Consider the following 24459-nt stretch of genomic DNA (forward strand, 5'->3'; position numbering starts at 1 on the left):
TTGCCTTCACTGCTGTCCCACCAGATAGGATGGTGATTTCCTGGCTTTAATAACGAGTGGATCACAGGACAGGTCTGTAGCCATTTCAACACGAACCCTGAATCTGAGATGTTCTGCTGGTTTGGCAGGAGGATATGGTGCCTAAATCATTTATGTTGATTCATCCCACCAAAGGAAGATGAAAGTGGTATCTGTGTTGTTCTGGCTATATTACTTCCTTTTCTAGATTTACTTCTTTTGTTAAAATTGGCCAGAATTCATTTCTGTTCCTTCTAGTAAGCGGTTTGGTTAAGCGCAAGGCAAGCAGACTAGTTTCCAGATATCAGGTTTCAATGAGGAACGTTTATATAGTCTTGTGTACATCTGACTATGAAGACGGTAGCTCACAGGGAATGGAGAAAGCCGGGAATGTGAAGTTCAAGGATCATAATTTGAATCTCAGATCTACCACTTACACAGTATGACCCTCATCAGACCTCTTACTCATTTTGGATCATTGCTTCTTCAGCTGAAAAGAGGGTTAAAAATAATACCGTTTGCCCTGCAAGATTAGGAATATCAAATAAGATATATATGTGGAAAATACTTTGTAACCTGGAAAGCTTTATGCACATGTTATTATCTGTTTTGCCCATACTGTGAGCTGTTCCAAGTCTTATATTCATTCATTGCTCATTTGGTCCACAGACAGTTACTGAGAGCCCAGTAGACGCTAGGAACTGTGGATCTTGAGATGGCCTCTCCCTTCAGGGAATTGAGAGTCTTCTAGAGGAGACAGAGGCCAAGTGGAAAAGAATGTTCTCAATGGACTCACCTAGATGCTGTAGAAGCACTCAGGAGAGGCATCTGAACCAGCCTGCAAGGTCAAGGAGGCTTCCTGGAGGAGGTGGCACCTGGGACAAAGAATGAATGACAAAGAGTTAATCAGGCCTAGAAAGAAATTGGAGGAAGGCAAACTCCAGAGGGAGCAGCCTGTTGGAAGGCTGAGACGTCAGAGAGCATGAAGCATGTTTGGTTCAGTCTAGCTGAGCAGGGCAATATAAATCCTTCAAAAGCTTGACTCAAGTCACAGGGAGAGAGAAGTGAGAAGTTGAGTGGAACATACATGTAACTGAGATGCTTGAGAATATTTTAAGTGGCAATAGGAAGAAACCACGGAAGCAGGAGAGGTTGATATGGGAGTTGATTAATGGAGGGATGAGAGGAGGGTTGGAGAGAAGCACAGGTGGGAGACAGGAGAGGTGGGAGGAGGGGCGCTCTTCTGGGGTTTTGGTGGGGAAGGAGGTAAACACACAGGGTGAGGTGGGGCGGAACGAGAGTGTTCTTTTCACAGTGAAGTAAAATACGTGAGGTCCTTTTGTTTCCCCAGCAGCTATTTTGGTGCTCAGCACACTGCAGTTGCTCCGTAAATACCCACTGAGTGAATTACATCATCCCGAGCCGCTTGAGAAACCCGCAGAGCAGCACGCCTGGAAGGCAGGATGGCTGGCCAGTCCGGCTGGCACACGCTGCCTCTCTCCAGTTAGTTCACCGAAATTTGGCGGCCTGTCTTTCAATCTGCCATTTCTTGTTAGCATTGATGTAATCCATGTGCTTCTGACCATCAGGGGTGTCACAGAGTCAGGTGTCAGTAGAACAGCTCTGTCCCTTAGTGACATTCATGGGAGTGGCAGTTCCTTGAGTGAGGACCAAACTAGTTCATTCCCTGTGAGGCCGGCAGCCGGTCCACACCTACTGAGCAGAGTCCGCCTGCAGCTGAGACAATAGTGGTTTATCCTGCCTGTCAGGTCGTACTCCTTACACACTTCGACGTGGTTCAGAGCTGTATTGTAAGGAACGAATCTGCCCTGGAAACAGACTTGTGTGAGCATGCAAGGCATGAAGGAGGCCTGAGTTCTAGTCTCATCTCTGCTTCCTCTGTGGGATCCCAGGCCTCTTCTTCTCAGTGCATCAAAGGAGTTGGAACCAAATGATTACCTAGATCCTCACGTGTACTAGATGTCACTGACCAGGTTTTGTATCCATCAGTTTCATCAGTCTAAAGATTGTATCCTCATTTCTTACCCAGTGTCTGTTATCAAATACATGCGGCATACAGGTTTATTGAATTGGATTGCATTAGCTTCTGTTTTTTCTCAGACACACATACACACACACACACTCACTTATGCACACCCAGAGTAAAATAGTGCCCACTGATGGTGCAGTTCACTGTGTTCATTTAATTCATTTCTTCTCAACAAATGCTAAAGATATGAGACAGATCAGACTTGACTTCTTTCAGAGATGGCAAGGAGTTTAAAGCCACTGAAATAGAGAAGTCAGAAGAATTAGGAGGCTGTATCCAGGCCCAGGGAAGAAAAAGGGCTGTGATCACGTAGTGAAACTAGCCATGGGGTTGTGATTGGAGAGGCTGGACACAAGTGTAACATATTGTCAGCCTGGGGTCTCAAGGAGCTCACAGCTCAGTAAGAGTGAAAGAAACACAAACAGATAACTTCACTTTAGCAAAAAAATGCTAGGTTTGTATGATGGAGACCAAAGGAATGACAAATACACGGAGTTTTCTACTCCCACAGTTTGTCTGGCATTGCGTAAACACGTCTGTTACTAGGTTTTACATTTTTACTTCACTTGGCTAGAGTGTCAGTGTTTGGTGATTGACATGCCTTTCTTATTAATGATACTAATAGTAACAGTAATATTTATAATATTGACTGTATTAAGTATCTTACTTTGTGTCAGATACTGGCTTAATTACTTTACATGCACTATTCTACCATCCTGTTAAGTAAGATTAGCCCTGTTTTACAGATGAGAAAACTGAGGCTCAGAGAGACTCAAGCAATGTAAGTAAAGCAATGTAGTTACAAGACTAATAAGGGGGACTTCCCTGATGGTTCAGTGGTTAAGACTCCACGCTTCCAATGCAGGAGGCCCGGGTTCAATCCCTGCTCAGGGAACTAGATCCCACATGCCGCAACTAAGAGCCTGCACGCCACACCTAAAGATCCCACGTGTCTCAGCGTGCCACAACTGCGACCCAGCGTGGCCAAATAAGTAAATATTTTTTTAAAAAAGACTAATAAAGAGCAGAACCAGGATCAAGGGCCCATGTTCTTAACCCAGGTGGGCACTCAGGGTCTGTACCTTGGTTGCAGGCAAGCCAAAGGGGTGAGTGAGGATAGATTGGAGGCTGAAGATGGGGATCTTGTGACAGGGTGAACCCAATGGATTCAAAGTTCTCACCTAACTTTTAATTGACTAGCATTTTTCACTCAGCAAAGAGTTTAGGGTGCTTACGGTGTAAATCTGCGGGAATGATCCAGCTTCCTGTCCCCAGTATCACAGAAGAAATGAGGCATGCTCCTAAACCTCTGAGATGCAAGTGCCACCAAACACTTAGAAACCAAGTACTGGGAAGCTGAGTCAAGAGAGATGGCTACCTCTGTCTTCTGGGGATGGGTGGGGAGAGCCAGGAGAGTTTTAGTAAAAGGCAATGTGGAAGGTCTTCTCAGGCAGAGAAGTGGGGGAGGTGGGTATTTAAATGACAGGAGAAGATGCATGGGTGGGAGGAGGGCCAAGGCCACATGTACAGGTTGGTGCATAATTATAAATCAGACACCCATATGACCGCTACTCAGGTCAAGAAACAGACCCGTGCCAGCCACGCCAGAAGCTGCTTCCACATGCCCCGTCTCAGTGCCAACCCCCTGATTCCCAGAGCAATCGCTGTCTTTGTGTTTCTTCATAGTTTTATCACCTGAGTGTCATCCCTAGACAGTAAAGTTTAATCGTGCCTATTTTATTATTTTTCTATTTGATATGTATTTTGAGCCACCTTTAATCTACAGATTCTCTTGCATCCTTTTCCTTATAATTTTTTTTGTTGAAGACCCCAGGGCTTTTGACTTGGAGAGTTGCCCACAATCTGGATTTTGCTGATTGTAACCTCATGGTACAGTTCAGTGTGTCCCTCTGCCTTCTGCGTGTCCTGTAAATTGGGTTGGGTCCAGAGGTCTTCTGATCAGATGAGGCCTCAATCCCTAGGACCTGTTAGACTAGGCAGGAGTGAATGACTGGAACTGGAGTAGGAGGTTGGGCTGTAAAGGCATTTTGAGGTCAGTTCACAAAGTGCCTTGAATGCTGTAATAGTGAGCTTGAGCTGTGGTGTGTGTTTGTCTAGGTGGCAGGGAGTGAGGAGACTCGAGGAGGCCAACTTTGTAGGTTTTTGAGTCAAGGAACAACATCTTCACAAGTACCCTTTCCAGCCACATATCTATATAGGAATGACTGTTGGTCATGACGTTAAAAGGGTGAACTAATGAGTGTGAAATCTTGAAATAATATGCAGATGGTTGGTTATCACTTTCTGTAATACTATGATATAAGGTTGCTAAGAATTTCCTATAAATGCTTTGTGAGTGAAACTATGTAATAGGGACTAGTAAGTTCGTAATAGACATACTTTTTCGAGGAGCATTATAAATATTATAAGACTAGGTCTAGGGAGAAACATGGATCTTAAGTCAAGAAGTGTAAAATGAACAAATCTAAGAAAGTTGTCTGTTGAAAGAGAGGGAGATATTACCTATTCTGCTTAAGAAATCTTAATTTCTTAAGATTCTTAAGTATTTCTAAAAGAAATACTCTTTTTCCAAATGGCTTATCAAAAACTGCTACCACCAGTAGAATTTAAACAGGGCAATGGACTCACAAGTATTATTTCTTAGAGTCTCGAGGAACTTCTTGACTTCATTATTCACCTTGTTTTACTTTTTAAAAGTAAGAAGGCCAGCTTATAATAGCAACCCACATGTACATAGCACGACTTTGGGCCAGATGTTATTTTTAGCATTTTATATGTTGACTGATTTAATCCTCAGAACAATCCAGTGTGGTAGGCATTACTACTCTCCCCATTTTCTAGACTGGAAAAGTGAAGCACTGAGAGGGTAAGTTACTCATGTAGGGTTACACAGCTGGTAAGTGGTAGAATGGAGATTCAAACTCAAGTAGTCATATGAGTCCACGACACTGTCTCAGCTAGAATCCAGGTGGTAGCTGGGCCAGTGACTCAGGTGTTTTCCTAATAGGAAGGCTCCTCCATATCTGTTTTCAGTCTGAAATACCTGTTCTCTTGTCATTTCACTGGGACTCGAGTTTGAGCCCTGGCCCACTGCACACTGTCGCTGAATGACCGGGCACAGCGCCTGCGTTCTCTTGAGTCGCGTTCACTCACCTGTGCTGTGGAGATGAAAGTAATGCCTCCTGGGGACTTCCCTGGTGGTCCAGCAGTTAAGACTCCGCACACCCAATGCAGGGGGCCCGTGTTCTATCCCTGGTCAGGGAACTAGATCCTGCATGCTGCAGCTAAGACTTGGTGCAGCCAAATAAATAATTTTTTTTAATTGCAAAAAAAAAAAAAGAAAAGGAAAGAATGCCTCCTGTCTAGGGTATTCTGAAGCTCAAATGAGATCAAGTCTAGGGGAATGTGTTAAAAGAAGGAAAAGGCTATATGTTGGTTATAATTTTAATAATTATTATTATCTGTACTTATATATTTTTGAAGTACTTGTGAAATGAGTTTCACTATATTTTAAATGCTTAGATTCTTAGAATAAAGAAAGGGACTACCTAATTTGGAGAGTTAGATACCCGGTGCTAAGGAGGGGAAATTTTCAAATGAATTTATTAAGGCTTCCTTGTTTTAAAAGTTTAATTGAAGCAATTTTAATAGCTCCTCCAGGAAGGAAAACTCAAACAGAACTTCAGTTTTGATGACTGTTTTCCCCTTACCTGAGCATCACTACCATTAATAGTGGACACCCCAACTTTATAGACAAGAGCCATGGAGCATCAAGGCCCTATTTGGAAGGTTAATTTCGTTGTCTCAAAAGAGGTCAAGTTTACTTTCAGTTCCAGTATGGGCCTGTTTAACTTCATGTTTCTACTGAATGTTGAACTAATTCCTAAGCATGCCAGCAATTGGGGATGATAACTGTTGACTGTAAGGGGAATCAGGTTGGAGTCTACAAATATGCTTTCCATGGGTGGGCGAGGGACAGTGGGGGACAAAACAGTTCAAAGTATCTTGCATATTGCCCTGTTAGTGGGTCACAAGTATTGGCTGCATTGAGAAAGAATAGTGAATTTTATTTGTTTGCAAGGAATGCAAAAGTCATTAACCACGATTGGATTTAAGGATATTAGCAAAGTGTCACATTTGGCAGCTTTTTTTTTTTTTCTTCGATTGTTTGTTTTAAATGAAATATTTCAAAAATAGAGAGGAATATTTAGGGAAAAAAACCCTATGTACCTATACCACCCAGATTGAAAGAAAATGTTATATTTTCTTTCTGATATATTAAGTCTGATATATTAAGTCCTCTTTGTACCCCATCCTAATTGCATAATTAGAGGGTACCCACCCTCTTTCCGTAAAGGTAACCACGCTTCTGAAGTTGTCGTATATTATTTCCTTGATTACTTTTTCTGTCATACTTCTACATATGTTTATGTTAATAGACAACATACAGGATTGTTTTGTTTGTTTTTTTAATTCTAAATACAAACTGTAAGCTGACTTTTTTTTCACCAAACTTTGTGTTGAGATTTATTCATGTTGATACATGTAGTTCTGATCCACTTATTTTCTCTGCTGTATAGTATCTTATTAAATATATAATCCAATTATCCATTCTCTGATGAATGAACATTTTGATTGTGGAGTTTCCTTTACTATGAACACTGCCTCAGTGCCCATTCATATATGTTTTCTTATACTCCCATGGATGAGTTCTTTGTGAATATACTTAGAGGAAGAATTGCTGGGCGGTAGGTTATACCATCTTCAAGTTTATTAGATACTACCAAATTGCTTTCCAAAAGGTTATTTCAATTCATACTTCTACCAAGGAGTGAATGAGAGGCCTAGTACCTTACCAATATATTTTAATTTTAGACTTGCAAAAATTTTACTAATCCATTGGATTTGAAAAAGTATCTTATTGTTGTTTTAATATTACTTCCCTGATTACTGGAAAGGTTGAGAATGTTAAAGGTTTACTGGAAATTCAGAATTTATCTTTTGTGAATTGCCTATGTATCGCCAGGCCTATTTTCTATTGTTTTGGATCTTCTTCTATAATTATAATTCTTTATATATTCTATGTGTGTGTTCTCCAAATCTGGGCTTGTCTTTTAATTTTGCCATTTGCCTAGCAATTTTAAATTTTAGTGTAGTTGAATTTATTACCTTTTCCTTTAAGGTTTGTGCTTTTTATGTCTTAAGATTCATCCCTGACCCTGAAGTCTTAAAGACATTCTTCTGTATTTTATTGCAAAGGTTTACATCTTTATAATACTTTTTATGACTTTAATCCACATGGAAGTTCTTATGGAAACTGTGAGCTAGGGAACTAATTTTATTTTCTGTTTGTTTATAACTTCCCAATTATATTTCTTTATGAATTTCCAGTAGTCTCAGCATTGTTTATTGAAGAGTTCATTCTTTCTTCACTAACTTTTTTTCATGCCAGTTTTATCATACACCAAGAACCCATGTATACATAGGTTTGTTTTGGGTTCTCTGTTTGGTTCTAGTTGTCTGTTTCTGTGCCAGTACTGTACTATTTTAATTTCTCTAGCTTATAATATTCTTGATCTGGTTGGATAAGACTTATCTGCTTATTCTTAGTTATTTTCTGTTATGAAGTTAGGATCATATTGTCAAGTTCTGTGAGAAATTCTTTGGAATTTGAATTAGTAGATTAGCTTGGGGAAAGCAACATATACTCATTTATTCAGTTCCATATTTATTGAATTTCAGGATGTTGTTTCACTGTCTTATGGACTCTGTTTCTAATGATAGTTTAATGTCATTAATTTGGTTTTTCTGAATATTAACAGGACATTTTTCTCAGGCCGCTTTTAAGATTTTCTTTCTTTATACTTCAGCAGCTTGACTTTAATATCCCTAGGTGTGCTTTTCATTGCATTTATTCCTGCTTGAGATTCACCAAACTTCTTCTGTCTGTAAATTTATTTCTTTCAGCAAATTTTTTTTATTGAAGTATAGTTGGTTTACAGTGATGTGCCAATCTCTGCTGTACAGCGAAGTGACTCAGTTTTACACACATACACCTTCTTTTTGTAATATCCTTTTCCATTATGGTTTATCCCAGGAGACTGGATATAGTTCCCTGTGCTCTACAGTAGGACCTTGCTGTTCATCCATTCTAAATGTAGTAGTTTGCATCTACCAACCCCAAATTCCCAGTCCATCCCTCTCCCTCCTGCTCTCCGCATTGGCAACTACAAGTTTGATCTCTATGTCTGTCTTTCACCAAACTTGATAACTTTTTTAGCCATTATTTCAACCTTTTTTCCCCTCATTTTCTCTCTTGAACTCAAATTATGTGAATGTTAGATCTTTTGATATCATCACATAGGTCACTGAGGCTCTGTTCGTCTTTTAGAAATCTTTCTACCCCTTTATTTGTTCTTCACTTTGGATAATTTCTATGGATCTGTCTTCAAGTTCACTGACTCTGTCATTGCCATTTTGATGTTAAGCCCATCCAGTGGATTTTCCTTTTTTTCTGCTGAGATTTTCTACTTGCTCATTCATCAGAAACATATTTTCCTTTACATACTTGAGCATGTTATAATATTTGCCTTAAAATCTTTGTCAGTTAATTTCTACATCTCAGGATGGGCCTCCACTGATGGACTTTTCTCCTCAAAATGGATCACATTTTCCTGTTTCTTCTATGTCAAATAAGTTTAGATGATATTGTAACATATATTCTAGAGACTTTGGATTCAGTTATGTTCTATTCAAGAGTTCATTTATTTGTTTGTTTTAGGAGGCACTTAACTTGGTTGGACTCATACTTCAAACTCTGTATTTCCTGTGGTGGGCAGTAGCAAAAATCTCTGCTGAAGTCATTTTAGTACTATCTGAGTGCTTTGGAGTGTATCCCATTCCTACATGGTTCAAGGATCAGCCTAAGCACAACTTGGTGCTCCCTTTGTGTGGCTCTCTCCTTTCCAGGATTTCCCAATTTACTTTTAAGCTGTTGTAATTGCCACTGAAACTGTTTCCTGGGTCTTCAAGCCAGTACAATTATGGATTTTCTTTCTGAGTTTTAGGCTCCCCACTTGGCATGGACTAGGTGTGCCCTGAGACAAAAACAGTGCCATTACTTTCTTCCAAATGTTGATTCCTTTCCGGTTTCTGCTTGCTTTTCTGATTGTTCTTCAGTCAGCTATTTTATACATTTTGTCCAGAATTTATAGTCATCACCTGTGGGATGGCTGACCTAATAGGAGCTACACCTCTATTACTGAAAGCTGGAAGTTGTGATCCCAGATAATTTTTTCTTTTCTTTTTTTTTTTTTTTTTTTTTTTTGCGGTACGCGGGCCTCTCACTGTTGCGGCCTCTCTCAGCGGCCATGGCTCACGGGCCCAGCCGCTCCGCGGCATGTGGGATCTTCCCGGACCAGGGTACGAACCCATGTCCCCTGCATCGGCAGGCGGACTCTCAACCACTGCGCCACCAGGGAAACCCCCAGATAATTTTCATATAAAGTTTCTCATTTTGTGGTTTCCGCAGTTTATGCAGTTTCTTTCCAGTGCAGCTCTTTGAGGCTCCGTGTTTTTGTAGAAGTCCCACCTTTAGGCCCCTGCCTCCCATAGTCCTGGGATCATGTCTCCTAACAGTCACCTGGGGACAGAAAAGTAATCCCAGACCCTTTATCCACGATCAAAACCCTTTGGGCAAAGCTGATATTGACACTATGTACAAAATAGATAACTAATGAGAACCTACTGTAGAGCACAGGGAACTCTACTCAGTGCTCTGTGGTGACCTACATGGGAAGGAAATCCCAAAAAGAGGGGATATGTGTATATGTATAGCTGATTCACTTTGCTGTACAGCAGAAACTAACACAACATTGTAAAGCAACTATACTTCAGTAAAAATTTAAAAAAAAAAAGCCCTTTGGGTCCCTTTAGCTTTAGTTCTAGTATACCCACCTGACTTTATTTCTTTACTCTTGGAAGCTGGAAGCCTTTCCTCATTATTGTTTTTGTTGCTGCTGCCTCTGTTTTTATCCTTGACTAAGTATTTTCAAAAAATGATTACAATTTATTAAGCAGTTCCATGTTTGCAGTGGGAAATGGGCACCTGCATTAGCTTAATCCATTTTGTTTTCAGACATTTGCAGCAGTGTTTTCTATAGTGGGAAACAAATAGACCACCCCCAGAATACTACTCTGGCTGCTAATTGCTGTACTCGAGAGGGGACTGATTTCTGATACTGATACATGGACTTTGGACAGAGGACTTGTAGCTCTTAGAATAGCTAACAGCATAGCCGGAACTGACATGATTTCAACATCTACTATAGCCCAAGCTCTAAGCTACTCACTTTATATCACTTAAATTCTTACAATTCCTTACTTTAATAGTATTACCTCCACTTTACACATTAGAACAGAGACTTTAAAGAGCTATAAGTAACTTGTTTCAGCATAAGGAGCATCAGAATTCAAGCCGTTTGACTCACAAATCACATACCTTCCATGGTACTCTTCTGTCTCAACAAATTTTTTCGGTAATTATATAGATGAGTAAAAAATTCAGATTTTGCTGTGTTTCCCAGAAGTTAAGGCAAAATTTGAGAGCTCTTTGGCACTGGAGAAATGTCTGGAGTTTACACATGTATGTTTGCCAGTTTCATTCTTTTCATAGGTGAAATTCATGGGTTATCAGTGAAAATACTTTCCGTGCTGCCTAAACTCACACTAATGGAGGTTGTTTGCCAATTCCTTTGGAGGACAGTGAAAAAAAGGAATCATAGAATTTTACACAGCTGGACAGAATTTTAATGATAAAGTCTGTATGTGAGAACACAGTTTCTTCTAGTTAAATGGGATGGCCATCATAAGATGGGAAGAACAGTGTTAAGAAAGAAAGAAGCAAGAGTAGAAATGATTATATTAAAGCCCTCGAATTAATATCTGTAAGTTCTTTTTCTTTATAAATTTATTTTTGGCTGCGTTGGGTCTTCATTGCTGCACACGGGCTTTCTCTAGTTGCGGCGAGTGGGGGCTACTCTTTGTTGCGGTGCGTGGGCTTCTCATTGCGGTGGCTTCTCTTGTTGTGGAGCACAGGCTCTAGGCGTGCAGGCTTCAGTAGTTGTGACACACAGACTCAGTAGTTGTGGCTCGCGGGCTCTAGAGCACAGGCTCAGTAGTTGTGGCTGGCGGGCTCTAGAGCGCAGGCTCGGTAGTTGTGGCGCATGGGCTTAGTTGCTCCGCAGCACATGGGATCTTCCCGGACCAGGGCTCGAACCCCATCCCCTGCTTTGGCAGGCAGATTCTTAACCACTGCGCCACCAGGGAAATCCTATCTATAGATTCTTGATCAACATGTGTTCTTATCAAAAGCAACATTGTGCTCAATAAAAAAATCTTTATTTACTATTCTGAGCCAGTGAAAGAATTTTTTTCTTAAAGTCATTTTAATAGAGATTATCCTGGAAAAATATTTATCTTGTTCATATATTGCTCACCTACTGAATCATTGGTGTTCTAAATCTCCCTTAGTAAGAAAAAAGTTTATATCACGTAACATAATTTATTAGCCAGAATAAAGGGTGTTTCTATAAATTTAAGTGCAGTTAGCTTCTTCTCCTAAAGACCCATCACAATGCATGCATATTCTGTTCTTGGCCATAAAAAATTGAGTACTCAGTTAACACTGAAGGATATTATTTTTAGAAGTTTGACCGCAGTGTATAGCAATGTTAGTTATCTTTCTTTTATTTTTATTTTTTTTAACATCTGTATTGGAGTATAATTGCTTTAGAATGGTGTGTTAGTTTCTGCTGTATAACAGAATGAATCAGCTATATGTGTACATATATCCCCATATCCCCTCCGTCTTGTGTCTCCCTCCCGCCCTCCCTATCCCACCCCTCTAGGTGGTCACAAAGCACCGAGCTGATCTCCCTGTGCTATGTGGCTGCTATCCCTCTAGCTATCTATTTTACATTTGGTAGTATACATAAGTCCATGCCACTCTCTCACTTCGTCTCAGCTTACCCTTCCCCCCTACCCTATCTTTCTTTTCATAAAGAAGAATTTTTCCTTTGGGATCCTTATTGGATTTAAGTCAATTTAGTGGCTGTACAAAGTCTCTCACTCATCATATCTAATAAACTTATTAACAAACTTTGAGGTCAAGAGGGCCCCTCTTTTTTTTTTTTTCGGTACACGGGCCTCTCACTGTTGTGGCCTCTCCCGCTGCGGAGCACAGGCTCCGGACGCGCAGGCTCAGCGCCATGGCCCACGGGCCCAGCCGCTCAGCGGCATGTGGGATCTTCCTGGACCGGGGCACGAACCCGTGTCCCCTGCATCGGCAGGCGGACTCTCAACCACTGCACCACCAGGGAAGCCCCTAATTTCAGTTTTAAATGAGGAAACTGAGTACTAAAGTCCAGGTTAGTAAGGCAAAAATAGGAGCAAACCAGGCTGACTGCCATCAGATTGCTGTGTGACCTTGAGCAAGTCACTTAAGCTGTCTGTGTCCTCAGTGTCCTTGTCTATGAAAAAGGAGATAAGAATAGCACCCGCTCCATAGGGCTTTCATGAGGGCAGATTGAGTTAATGCATGCAAAGCACCTGTATCACTGCCTGGAATATGATAAGCACTATTCGAGTTTACTTTGTATTATTACCATTACTATTGCTTTTTATCATTACTGTTAACTTCAGCACAAAATGGACTTCTGCAAGAGGGGAGATGGCTCAGTGGTTCGTGCTGGTTCTAACACTGTCCGAGCGCACGTTTCCTGGATCATAGAACCTGAGCTAAGGTAGGCTTTACTGAGAGCAGCAAGAGGAAGGGGAGAAGAGAAGAGAGGCAGGAAAGCATGGGAGGTGGTGCATTACCTGGCCGGCCCAAAATCAGACAGTGGCTTGGTCGCATAGGACAGCTTCCAGATTGGCTGTGTGGGACCAGTGTGCTCAGCACAGGCAGGCGAGGAGAGGGGAGAGGGCTACGTCTTCCATGCTCACAGGTTGTGTGGCTTGATTCCCCACGCTCCCCTCGCCCCCCTCTTTCTCCCCACCCCCCCAACACACACACACAACTCCTGAGGAAGCCAGGTTCCAGCCCCTGGTGCTGAACTTCCTCAGAAGCCTCAGGACGAGCCAGTCCTTCTGTCAGTCTGGCCAGAGGTGGGTGGGGCTGGGTTGCTGGAGCCGTGAGAGCTCCTGCTGGGTTGCACCCTGGACACTGTGCTGAAGCCCTGCCCTCAGCCAGGAGGAAGCCAAGATGGTTTGGTGGCATTAGGAGAAGAGGTGAGAGTGGCGGTGATGGGGGTCTCCGCTGAGCCAGCGGCAGAGGCCAGGGAGCCATCTGGGGGCAGCCCATGCACTGGGACCAGCCCCACCGCTCACAACTCTGTAGCCTCAGTAAGGTGCTGTGGCTCCGTGTCTTGGATTCTAAATGAGATTGTCCTGAGGATTAGAAGTGATACATGTAATGTGCCTTTAGTGCTTGGCTCAGAGTGGGTACTCAATAAATGACCTAATATTTTCCTATCCACTCATATTTGAAACAGACATCAGTTTCTCTTAACACTTGTATTTGCCTCTGGAAATGAAATATCTGTTTGAATTCGAAGATATGACTGAGATGAACTAGAAGAAACTGATACTATCGCAAAGAGGGTAATATTTAACCCTAGAACACGTCAAGGGAAATGACTAAGAAAGCTTATGGCAGAGAACAGAGGCCATCCAAGGAGGTCAAAGGATTTAGAGAAAATCATGAGGACTGAGAAATGGTTTTCATGCTAAAAATTGCTTTTGTAATTGTAGATTCGGCTTTATTTTTAGCTAGGGGAAAAAAGAGAGCATGATTTCCAACTTCTGTTCTGTGGACACAGGGAGTCCAGATTATTTAGCACCATCGTCTCCAATCTCGACACCCCAGGGAAAAAAGCAGAGTCAGTGCTAGGCCAAATGGGGGCTTTGGGATGAAACCAAGAAAGGATGAGAAAGTGGGAGATTGCTGGGCTCTGGGGCCTTCAAGACCAAATTAGATATGAAGCTCCAAAGGAGGGTAGTGTTTGTGAATTAAACGTCTATCTCTTGGAACCATGTAAGTAATAGCAAGTCTGTCCTGTTTGCATTTTACAGAGGAGAAACCCTGGAGGCTGTTAGTTGCCCAGGTTACGCTGATAATAAGGGAAGAATGAACTTAGGTCATCTGACCTGTCCTCTACACCGATGACATTTAATTATCTATTCAAGGCTTATGATAAGCCCTCCAGAGATATTTGTGGAACCGATGTTCTCTTTAAAAAATTCAAAGATCCAAGTAAACATTGAGTCGTTGTTTTTTTTTTTTTTGATATGTTACTTTCTCAAAATATATAAACTGGAATGTAAAATATGATAATATCATTTACTTTATTCAAAGTCAGCTAAACTCCAAAAATAATTATCCAAGGCTTACTATGTCACTGGAGATTGAGTTTAGTACTTGAAAACACATTTATGATTTTTCGCATTTCAGGGAGCATCAAATCAGTTCTGTACAAATCACTGCTGTATAATATGTTTGGGGGAGGTTACGTAGTATGGATCTGCCAATTAATTTCATCAAAATGAGAGATGGGAAGACAAGAAATTCCCATGACTCAGTTTGGTTTTAAATGATCTAAATATAATTCATTTCATATTCATACAGTGTGATTTTTGGTTTAGAAATCCATTGCATTTATTTCCCTTGGTAAACAAACATCACATATTGAAAAAAATATGGGGGAAACTTTCTAACTTATGTTAGAAAGGGAAGCAAGAAGTGAATCACAGTCATCTTCACAAAATGAAAGTTGAGGGGTGTTTTTTGTTATTATTGTTCCTTTTTGAATTGTTTTATTCTAAGACTATGTGAAGAAGTAAAAGTGTCCTTCCGTCCTGCCACCCCCAGTTCCACCTCCGGCTGGTTAAAGAGCTGGACTTTGGAGTCAGATCAAGCAGGGTCAGGTCCAACTCTATCACTTCCAGCCGTGTGGCCCTGGACAAGTTGCCCACGCTCTCTAAACCTCTCATCTTGAAAATGGAGGTAACAATAAGACCCAGCTCCTAAGGTTGTTGTGAGGAGTCAATGAGATCATGCAATTAATCTCTTTGTATAGTGCGTGGCAGGTAGTACATATTCAGCAAATATTAGCTAATGTTAATATTTTAATGTTAATAGTTATAGTTGATATTATTATTCTTGTATTTTGGCTAAGGCAATGTTTATGCATGTATCTGGGAAGGAAAATATCTGCTCCCTTTGATGTTCTGCTTCCCAATCATGTTGAAAACTAAGATCAGAAGGAAATTCTAAATTTCTCTGATTTCACCAGTAAATAACTGGAGGTAATTAAATATTCCCTGCAAAGAATTTTAATTCTAGTATTTAACCCCAGAAAAAAACAAAGCGTATTTACTTCCTGGATACAGATGCAAATAGAAATAAAACACAGCTGCTGTTATTGCTCCATGGGCACCGTCTCTACTTGGTACCAAAAGAGATAATGATCTTGCAGTATAATTTTATAAGGAGGTAACAAAATCAATGACACTATCTCAAGTGTAAACACTGCAAGACCTTATCGCATTGCTGGTTAAGATAGGCTGTAACTGTGACAGCTGCTCACCGACCATTATATATTATTTTAGATGAAAGAAAACATGGACTAATAAATTATGATTTGACAGCATAAGAGTGTTGGTGGCCTTACAGCTTCATATTCAAGAATGAAACCAGCAATACACTTGTTGGATGAAAAGTCAACACAAAGCAACCATGCACTCAAGTGAAGGCAGTGATGGACAAATAATTTGGTTCATTTCCCATTAATAAAAATGGTAAGGTCTTCACAAAAGCATAAACAAATCTGCAAAGCCTTTAAGTCAACTGAAATTCCATGTAACCTTATAAAATATTATGAACCATAAAAATAAAAGGCTAAGATAAAGTTTAGGATGCTGTCAGGATGTGTTGTTTCCTTAATTGTAATGACAGTAGTATCCCTTCAAAGGGTGATGATTAAAGAGTATCTATTGTTATGGAACTTCAACTTCATATAAATGATCAATTTATAGACATTCAAGCCCACAAAATAAAATCAATAATTACGAGCCTCTATAACCAAGTCCATGAGATTTCAGAGCCAGACAAATCTGCTTTATAAATTCAACACTGACACAACTGGAGTGACCTTGGACAAGTTATTTAACTAAATAATCGAAGTTTTGAATGCAGATAATTCAGAATCATAAGTACCAAGTAGGATCATTATGGGTACTAAATACCATAACTGAGCTCAAATGGTGCTTAGTACATAGTAAACACTTGAGGATAAATGATAAGAGGATTCCTTTCTGTTTCTTTTCTCACTCTTCCTTAAGCTTTTCACAAATTTATATCCTTCTGTTCTCCTGATCTGAAATAGGATTTTTTTTTAGCTTGATCCAATGACTATTTATTCCAATTAGCTTGCAATGTATAAATTACTCTGTTCTCTGTATATCTTAAATTCAACGTGCATTTTTAACATTAACAGTCCAAAAGGAAAGTCATTTGGAGTAACCCTTGTTTTCCTTTGCTATGCTGAGAAAGTTAACTGAGTTAGCCATTAGACTGTTTAATCAATGGAAAATACCTAACGTCTTGACAAATTCACAAGCAGCAATGATATGATGTAATTTCTTACTTGTTTTTCCTTGTTTCATTTCCTCTAAATTTTTCATTACCTTGTATTTTAAATAAAGTAAACCCTGGCTCATAGTTGGCATCTAATAAGTATTTGTTGAACTGAGAGGGAAGGAAATAAATGTTTTAATTATGGCAATGGCTCCATGAGAATGAATCCATGAATATGAATTCATATGAAAAACTACTTCAGTTAATTTCTTGGGATAGGAGAAGGGTTAACTTGATTACATTATAAGGGGAAGCTGAACAATTTATAGCATCTTTTATTTACATTTAGTGTTTTAGTGTTAAAGGGACCCTAGAGATGAAATGGCTCAGCCTCCTTAATTTATAGAGGAGGAAACCAGAGCCCTGAGTTTAAACGGCTGAGCTGCAAGAAGAATTCATTTCTTTTTCTTTGCATTTGAGTCAGCTTCTAAAGGGACTTGCTCAAGGGCACTGGTTTTACTAAAACTTCCATCTATTCTAGGGGCACTTACATATCTACAAAAAATATACAGAAGTTAAAGACCATGGTTAAGAACATCAGCTTTTGGGTCAGAGAGACCTGGTTTCAAATCCCTTCTCCACTTACTAGTTATGTGACCTTGGACAGATTGTCCAAAGTATTCATCAAATTACCTGATCTCTCCATGCTTCAGTTTCCTTATCTATAAAGAGGCGATGACAAATCCTGTCTTCTTCAAAATGGAAATAACAAACCTTCATAGATTTATTATTGATAATAAATGTGATAAGGTATATAAAGGTTTATCACCAAGCCAGGTGATAGTAAGCAATCAGTACACATTAACTGTTATTATAAAATGAATTAGAAGTGGGAGAGAAAGTTGAAGGGAAGTGATATAGGCGAGGCTAGTCCTATATTTTGCTAATAGGAGGCCACAAATTTGGCTCCAAGCTTCCTTATAGCCAACATGGGGGAGGAAACGTGATTGAGTTCACAGAGAGGTTAGACATATTGCTTTTACATGCCTGGCCAAACCAGAACCTCCCTCCTCTACTCCCATCTTTGTATTTCCATACAATTTCTCTTTCTACCACACATGTTAGTATAGGTTTGAGAGACTTGTTGAGTTACAATAGGGCTCCCCAAGTCTGCCCAAGACTCTGTCCTAGCATTTCTCACAGAGACCAGCCCACCCCTGCTTCTTGATAGCACCTGTAGGAGAGAACCCAGCTAAGTGTTTTCCGCTCAGCGCATGCCATTCTCAGGAAGGCCAAGACCGTGGAGGAGGCCAGGGATGAATTTGGGGTCGTGTAGCGTATCTCCATCACCTACATCAGGCACTCCTTAATCGTGGGAACCAGTGTCTTTACATATTCACTCATTCCATCTCACAGTGAGTAGGTGGTGGATGCTCTGTAAATGTTTGTGATTTGCAGTAATAAATGAACGTATGTGGAGGAGTTACTGGTACGGAAGCCCTCGCATTTTTGGGTCTGGTTGTAACGGAGAGATTATTTCAGCCTGTACCGATTTTTTAGCCAACTCCAGTGACAGCATTCAAGGCTTAAATCTTGGTATTTTAAATGAAAAATAAAATCTCTGTGGACTCTTCTTTCCTGGGTTCTGATGTGCAATGACCTGTGTTATTAAATGTCGGAATGAAATAGAACCAGTTTTCCTAAAAAAGGAGAGAAGTGCAGTTCTTGCACTTCTGGTATCTTTCAGAATAGGTATACTAATTGGTTACCTTCCAGGACAGGTACGTCACTATAACTCACGTAAAGTCATGGCCAAATCTCATATCTCAAAAAGATAGTATATGGTTTGCTGGGGATATCACCTATAGGGGAAATGTAGAAAGGTTATGCTACATAAAAATACTTTTTAAATCTGCATCTTGAAATTATTGTAAAATACCCTAAATTTTCTGTAGAAAATATTCAAAGTTGCTTATTTTAGCTGGTATTCTTTCTTCCCATGTATTTGTTAGAGTCAAGAATCAATTCCTTTTCTCTGGATAATGATTCCCAAACCCATCTACCTTGAGTCTCTCCTCACTTACCCAAGTTAATAAAATCGGATCAAAGATAATATTGGCATTTAGTCAACGTGGTGTGTCTTTTTCTTGCTTGTTTTCTTACTTGAGATACAAGTAAGTATCTCATTCCAATTTAATTTACAAGCTAGGAATCCTTTAAATGTTAAACTCAAAATAAATTAAAAGGTTGTTTGAGGTAACTGGGGCTCACATAGAGCTAGTTGACTTGTTTCCTTATGCTATACCTAAGCCTGGATTTAAATAGTAAAATAGGGTTTTTGGGTTTTTAAAAAATTAATCTTTATTGGAGTATAGTTGATATACAATGCTGTGTTAGTTTCAGGTGTTTAGCAAAGTGAATCAGTTATACATATACATATAGCCACTCTTTTTTAGATTCTTTTCCCATATAGGTCATTACAGAGTATTGAGTAGAGTTCCCTGTGCTATACAGTAGGTCCTTGTTAGTTATCTATTTTATACATAGTAGTGTATATACGTCAATCCCAATCTCCCAATTTATCCCTTCCCTCCCCTTTTCCGTAGCCATAAGTTTGTTTCCTACACCTGTGACTCTATTTCTGTTTTGTAAATAAGTTCATTTGTACCGATTTTTTAGATTCCACATACAAGCAATATCATGTGTTTGTCTTTCTCTGTCTGACTTAACTTCACTCAGTATGACAATCTCTGGGTCCATCCATGTCGCTGCAAATGGCATTATTGCATTCTTTTTTCTATTTGACCAAAATAATAAGTCTAGTAACCCTTTTCTTCTTTCCTTTGCTTTTACCCTGTCTCAAGCCAACATGTCACTGAAAGATGAGCCAAGAGTAAATACCTCTGCACTGCAGAAAATTGCTGCTGACATGAGTAATTTGATAGAAAATCTGGACACGCGGGAGCTCCACTTTGAGGGAGAGGAGGTGGACTACGAAGTGTCTCCCAGCGATCCCAGGATACAGGAAGGTAAAGACTGATGGTCTGAGCGAGGAGAAGAGAGTGCATCAGGGTTGCTTGGCAGAGCACAGATTTGAAATAACTGGCAGATGATCGATCATCCTTGCTGATGTCACAACACTGAGCTCATTTTCATTAGCTGTTTTCTTGTTGTAGCACGTTATGATTCTTAAAAAAGATGCCTGCTGGGGCTTCCCTGGTGGCACAGTGGTTGAGAGTCCACCTGCCGATGCAGGGGACGCGGGTTCGTGCCCCGGTCCGGGAAGATCCCACATGCCGCGGAGCGGCTGGGCCCGTGAGCCATAGCCGCTGAGCTTGCGCGTCCGGAGCCTGTGCTCCGCAACGGGAGAGGCCACAACAGTGAGAGAGGCCCGCGTACCGCAAAAAAAAAAACAAAAACAAAAAGAAAAAGATGCCTGTAAAAAGCAAGTTATGCTAATATCATTGTATTCTTGCAATAACTTTGTTTACTTATTTATTTTTTAGTGTATATCCCTTTCTCTGCTATTTATAAGACTCAAGGATTTAAGGAGCCTAATACACAGACGTATCTCTCCGGCTGTCCAATAAAAGTTCAAGTTCTGGAAGTGGAGCGCTTAACATCTACAAAAAGGGTCAGAGCATTTATAGACTCAACTTGTATCCGTCAATATATACGATGTAACACATTGCCTTGCAGTTTCCTTCCTCCTAGCTATGACTATGCTTTTAACTTTCGGTTTGTGTTTTTGTTCATCACTTCTGAGTGCTCATCACCTCTCAAGTTTTTGCATCCTTCTCATTTAGTCTTTATTCTTATTCATCTGTTTCCCCATTCTGGAAAATGCTTTTTTAAAAAGGCACTTAAGGCAGATTATAAGTTTAATAAATTGCGAAGGGCCTCTCCCCAGTTTTCTGTTCCATGTGGACTCGTGAGGCATTGCTCTAACACCTAGAATGCCAGATATAAGCCAAGGAAAAGTTTAGCTTTCCTAATGCTTGTTCAGCAAGAAAATAATGATACTACAAGGCTCTTGAAAGAAACAAAGCCAGGAGGCTGCACTGGCCAGTGCCATTGCCCAGAAGTGCTGCTGAGAGAATTCTGCTGGCATACCCTGCCCTTCTGACTTGTTCCTAACACCATCCCTTAAGCTTCACTCACGTTTTCTCTTTAAGCTCTGGAAAGGCATTGGGAGTAGAGTTTTCATCAAGCAAACCTGCATTCTTTTGAAGGGGGTTGGACTAGGAGAAGCTGTTAGGGTAGCTGCGTTTGCTCTGTTACTGACTGGATTTCACACTTGTCAAGTCTGAGGGTAGAGAACATTGATGCAGGCTGGTGGCCTTTGTCCGTTCGAGTTAAGCTCTGGCCCTGGCAGAGTAAGGCAGCCATTGGCTCCTGCCTCCGGGGAGGTGTAGAATAATCTTTCCGCCGGGGGCAGGCTCTGGAGGATGGCACGTGCTGCCCGCTTCCTAATGATTTTGCCTCGCGCTCTGTCCTGACCTACCTGTGCATGTCCCGACTCCTAGTTTACAGCCACCTCGGTATTCAGCTTTCCTTCAGGCTCTTCCTGTGAGTTGGGTCCATATCTCCCTGATACACCACTGAACACAACCTACCAAGAAATGTCTCTAAAATGACCTTTGCCTTCTTATTTCGCCTACCAGCATTTAGATTGAGAGGTGATAACATGTGGAGGTTAAATGCACAGACTCCAGAGCCAGACCACATGGTTTAATTCCTGTCTTGGCATTGTGACCCTCAGCCATTTACTTAAACTCTCTGTTTCTCAGTTTCCTCATCTGAATAATAGGTATCATAGGACACACCTTTCAGGTTTGTTATGAGGATTTAATAATAATAATACATAGTATAATATAAGAATATTATATATTGTATTATACAAGTCTGTACCGTATAATACTATGTATTAGTATTATTACTAGGTATCTGCTAATGTTATTTATGAAGATAAATATTTAAGCCACCAAACCAGGGACTTCTCTTTGCTCATACTCTTCTGTTGGTCAAGTGAGTTTAGTTCTGTTCTTTTTTTATATATATTAAAATTTTTCCTTTGGATCCTAATTTTTAAAGTATAGTTGATTTACAATATTATATTAATTTCAAGTTCTGTTTTAAATCTTAGTCTGTGTAGGAAAGCTAAGGAGCTTCCTTATCCTACTTAGTGTTTAGTTTACTAAGAAATATGAACTAAATTCATGCAGTTTGAATGTGATTCCAGGTAAATAAGAATGACACTTTTCTAATGACTGAATGCATTCTGTGTGCCGGCTCATGGTTAGGCATTTCTCTTTTCACTCTCATGACAACCCTGAGGGACATACGTTGCCCCGCCTCCCCAGCAGGAGATCTCCCACTTGCCCCTCCCACTCCTCCTCCCACCCTTCTCCACCCTGTGCTCTGCCCCCCGCAAGGCTTCCTTGCCTTTGTCTTCTGGCAGGGTTCAGGCAGTGGAGAGCCGAGACTGGGGCCACCCTGGCCTGGCTGTGTCCCTTGACCAAAGGCATCCTCCCCGCAAGGCAGCCTCTTTACATGGCTCTCTCCTTCCTACTCCAGCACCTGGTCTTGCCTCTTGTCCCTTTGGAACTGGAGATGCCTTCCTGAGTCCCAGGTAACTGTCCTCACGTTGTGGTTTCCTTACTCTTATCACACCTTCATGGGCAGTCCCTTTATTAAAACTTCTCACACTATTCCAGTTCCAAAAAATTCCAATAATTCTGCTGGGATATTATCTGACAGAAGTGATGCTTGGCTAAGGCTTCATAGCTGGTAGGCTGCACTACAGTGTTTCAAGCCTTTAAAATCTTCAAAAAGGATGGGACAGGCTGTTTCCATTGCCCCACACTGCCTTAGAATTGCTAAGAAGTTTAGTGTCCAGAATTCTGGGTTTATGTGTGAAGGATAAAACTTGGCACTTGCAATGTTTTTTTAAGTATTCAGTTTTCTTAGATTGGGAATATAATCCTAGGGTATGGGGCAGCTTGTTTAACTTGTATAATTTTTCTTATTTATTTGGCTTGTCTTAAACTGAGCATTTTTCACTTGAATGCAGAGTTTCTGACCACTCTGAGTTCAGCAACCTTCTCTCTGAAACATGATGCAGGATGATGCCTGTAATGTTGGCCAAGGTGAAAGACAGCATATAATATTAGACCCCAGAACTGGGTTTTTTCGACTTCTGGTTATAGTAACTGTCATGGATCCCAACTAGAGGCAAAGCAAGAGCTGGATTTGAATATTTACCAGCGATATGTTTGGATTCCAGGCTTAAGAGTACAAGTTACATTGGTTCTCGTGCTCATTTTTATATACTACATCTACACAGCGTGGTCCATGCTTTAGAAGTTTGCAAAATATACCAAACATCAATAATGATTGGCAGCAGCCCGGGAATCACCCGTGGGGTTGCTGACACGAAAGCCTGGATAAGCTAGTAAAGTAGGAGACATTTACTTTCTTTCACCCCCAACACTTATCAATACCTGTGGCACCTCAATCTCCCAGCAGGGGCCAGTGCCCTCTAGGTGGTCCAGTGTCCACTACCCTCCCCTATCCTCCACACACCATGGGAATTTCTCCACAATCTCCTGTGCTTTATAAATATCCCTCCATCTCCTGACACTTTCCACAAAATCAAAACTTGTATCCCCCAGGTCTGTTAGCTCTTCTGATTGAAATAATTCACTAGTCACTAAGATATATTTGCGTTTTAGTAAGAAATATTTTAAAAATTTTAAGTGGAAATTCATTCTAGTTAAGTAGTTGGGGAATATTTTGTGTGTAGGAAGATCTTTTGCTTTTTTCCCTCTAATCATCCTGTACCTTCCTAGTCACTGGTGTTGCTTCAGGACAGGGAGACGTTATAGACGAGGATGGACCTTGCAAGGCATTTCAGGAGAGTGCATTAGTGTCTTTTGTGAAGAGCTGAAGTGGGCTAAGGATGACAATGGAAGTCATTTCCTCCAGCTTCCCTCTCACCCCCTCCACTGTCTGTTCACTGCTTGTACTTTTGGACAATCCCCCGATGGCTGATTAGGGCTTTCACTCATTGTCTCTTTTACCTGGTTTCTTGTTTCAAGGGTGGATGTGTGTGTCTGTGTATATGAAACAATAGGACTGATGGGGGTTTGCCTTTGGTGTGACTCAGAGTTTGTCTTATGTATATCATAAGATGAATATTTAAGAGCATATTACTTCTGTCATCAGTCGTTTTGGAAAACTTTTTGCTTCAGTACTTACACAGAATAAGTAGGCTGTATTTAAAGATACATCCATGTTACTTATTACTTAGCTATTGTTCATTGAGAGATTTTGGAATTTTTGTTGTTATCTAAACTATTAACCATTTTTATTTATCGCTATAGGTACCAAGCATCAATCTTTACACTATTGAATTAACACATGGGGAATTTAAATGGCAAGTTAAGAGGAAGTTCAAGCACTTCCAAGAATTTCACAGAGAGCTGCTCAAGTACAAAGCCTTTATCCGAATCCCCATTCCCACCAGAAGGTAACTGTCCCAGAATTAATTATAAAGTTGTCCCAGTATACAAGTTGGATTGAAAGAATATTTTATTCATGTTATTGGTTAATTGGTCCATTGTTGGTGGATATTTTTTTATCAAATAGGCTCTTCTAAAAATAAGCTATCTCCTGAAAGATGCTGTGACAGTCATGGTTTAAAGAATAATCTGATAAATGTTTGCATTGTGTG

At 40.5% G+C, this 24459-nt stretch overlaps 1 protein-coding gene across 27 annotated transcripts in view; it reads left to right on the plus strand.

Moving 5' to 3' along the window:
* PLD1 (phospholipase D1) overlaps positions 1 to 24459 on the plus strand; it is a 204044-nt gene that overhangs the window by 65898 nt on the left and 113687 nt on the right. For 19 of the 27 annotated variants that reach the window (XM_022572192.3, XM_089910869.1, XM_089910852.1 and 16 more), the window contains 3 exons: positions 19589 to 19753; positions 20231 to 20358; positions 24110 to 24255. In XM_022572192.3, coding sequence (XP_022427900.3) covers positions 19589 to 19753; positions 20231 to 20358; positions 24110 to 24255 — 439 coding nt within the window. Of the gene's footprint in view, positions 1 to 8870; positions 19754 to 20230; positions 20359 to 24109; positions 24256 to 24459 lie in introns of those variants that run through there. The other 8 variants (XM_089910862.1, XM_089910863.1, XM_089910849.1 and 5 more) reach the window with 8 other exon arrangements.

Source organism: Delphinapterus leucas, chromosome 4, assembly GCF_059928025.1.
Source record: "Delphinapterus leucas isolate spDelLeu-1000000601 "Yukka" chromosome 4, BTC_Dleu_Yukka2, whole genome shotgun sequence".
Taxonomy (NCBI): Eukaryota; Metazoa; Chordata; class Mammalia; order Artiodactyla; family Monodontidae; genus Delphinapterus; species Delphinapterus leucas.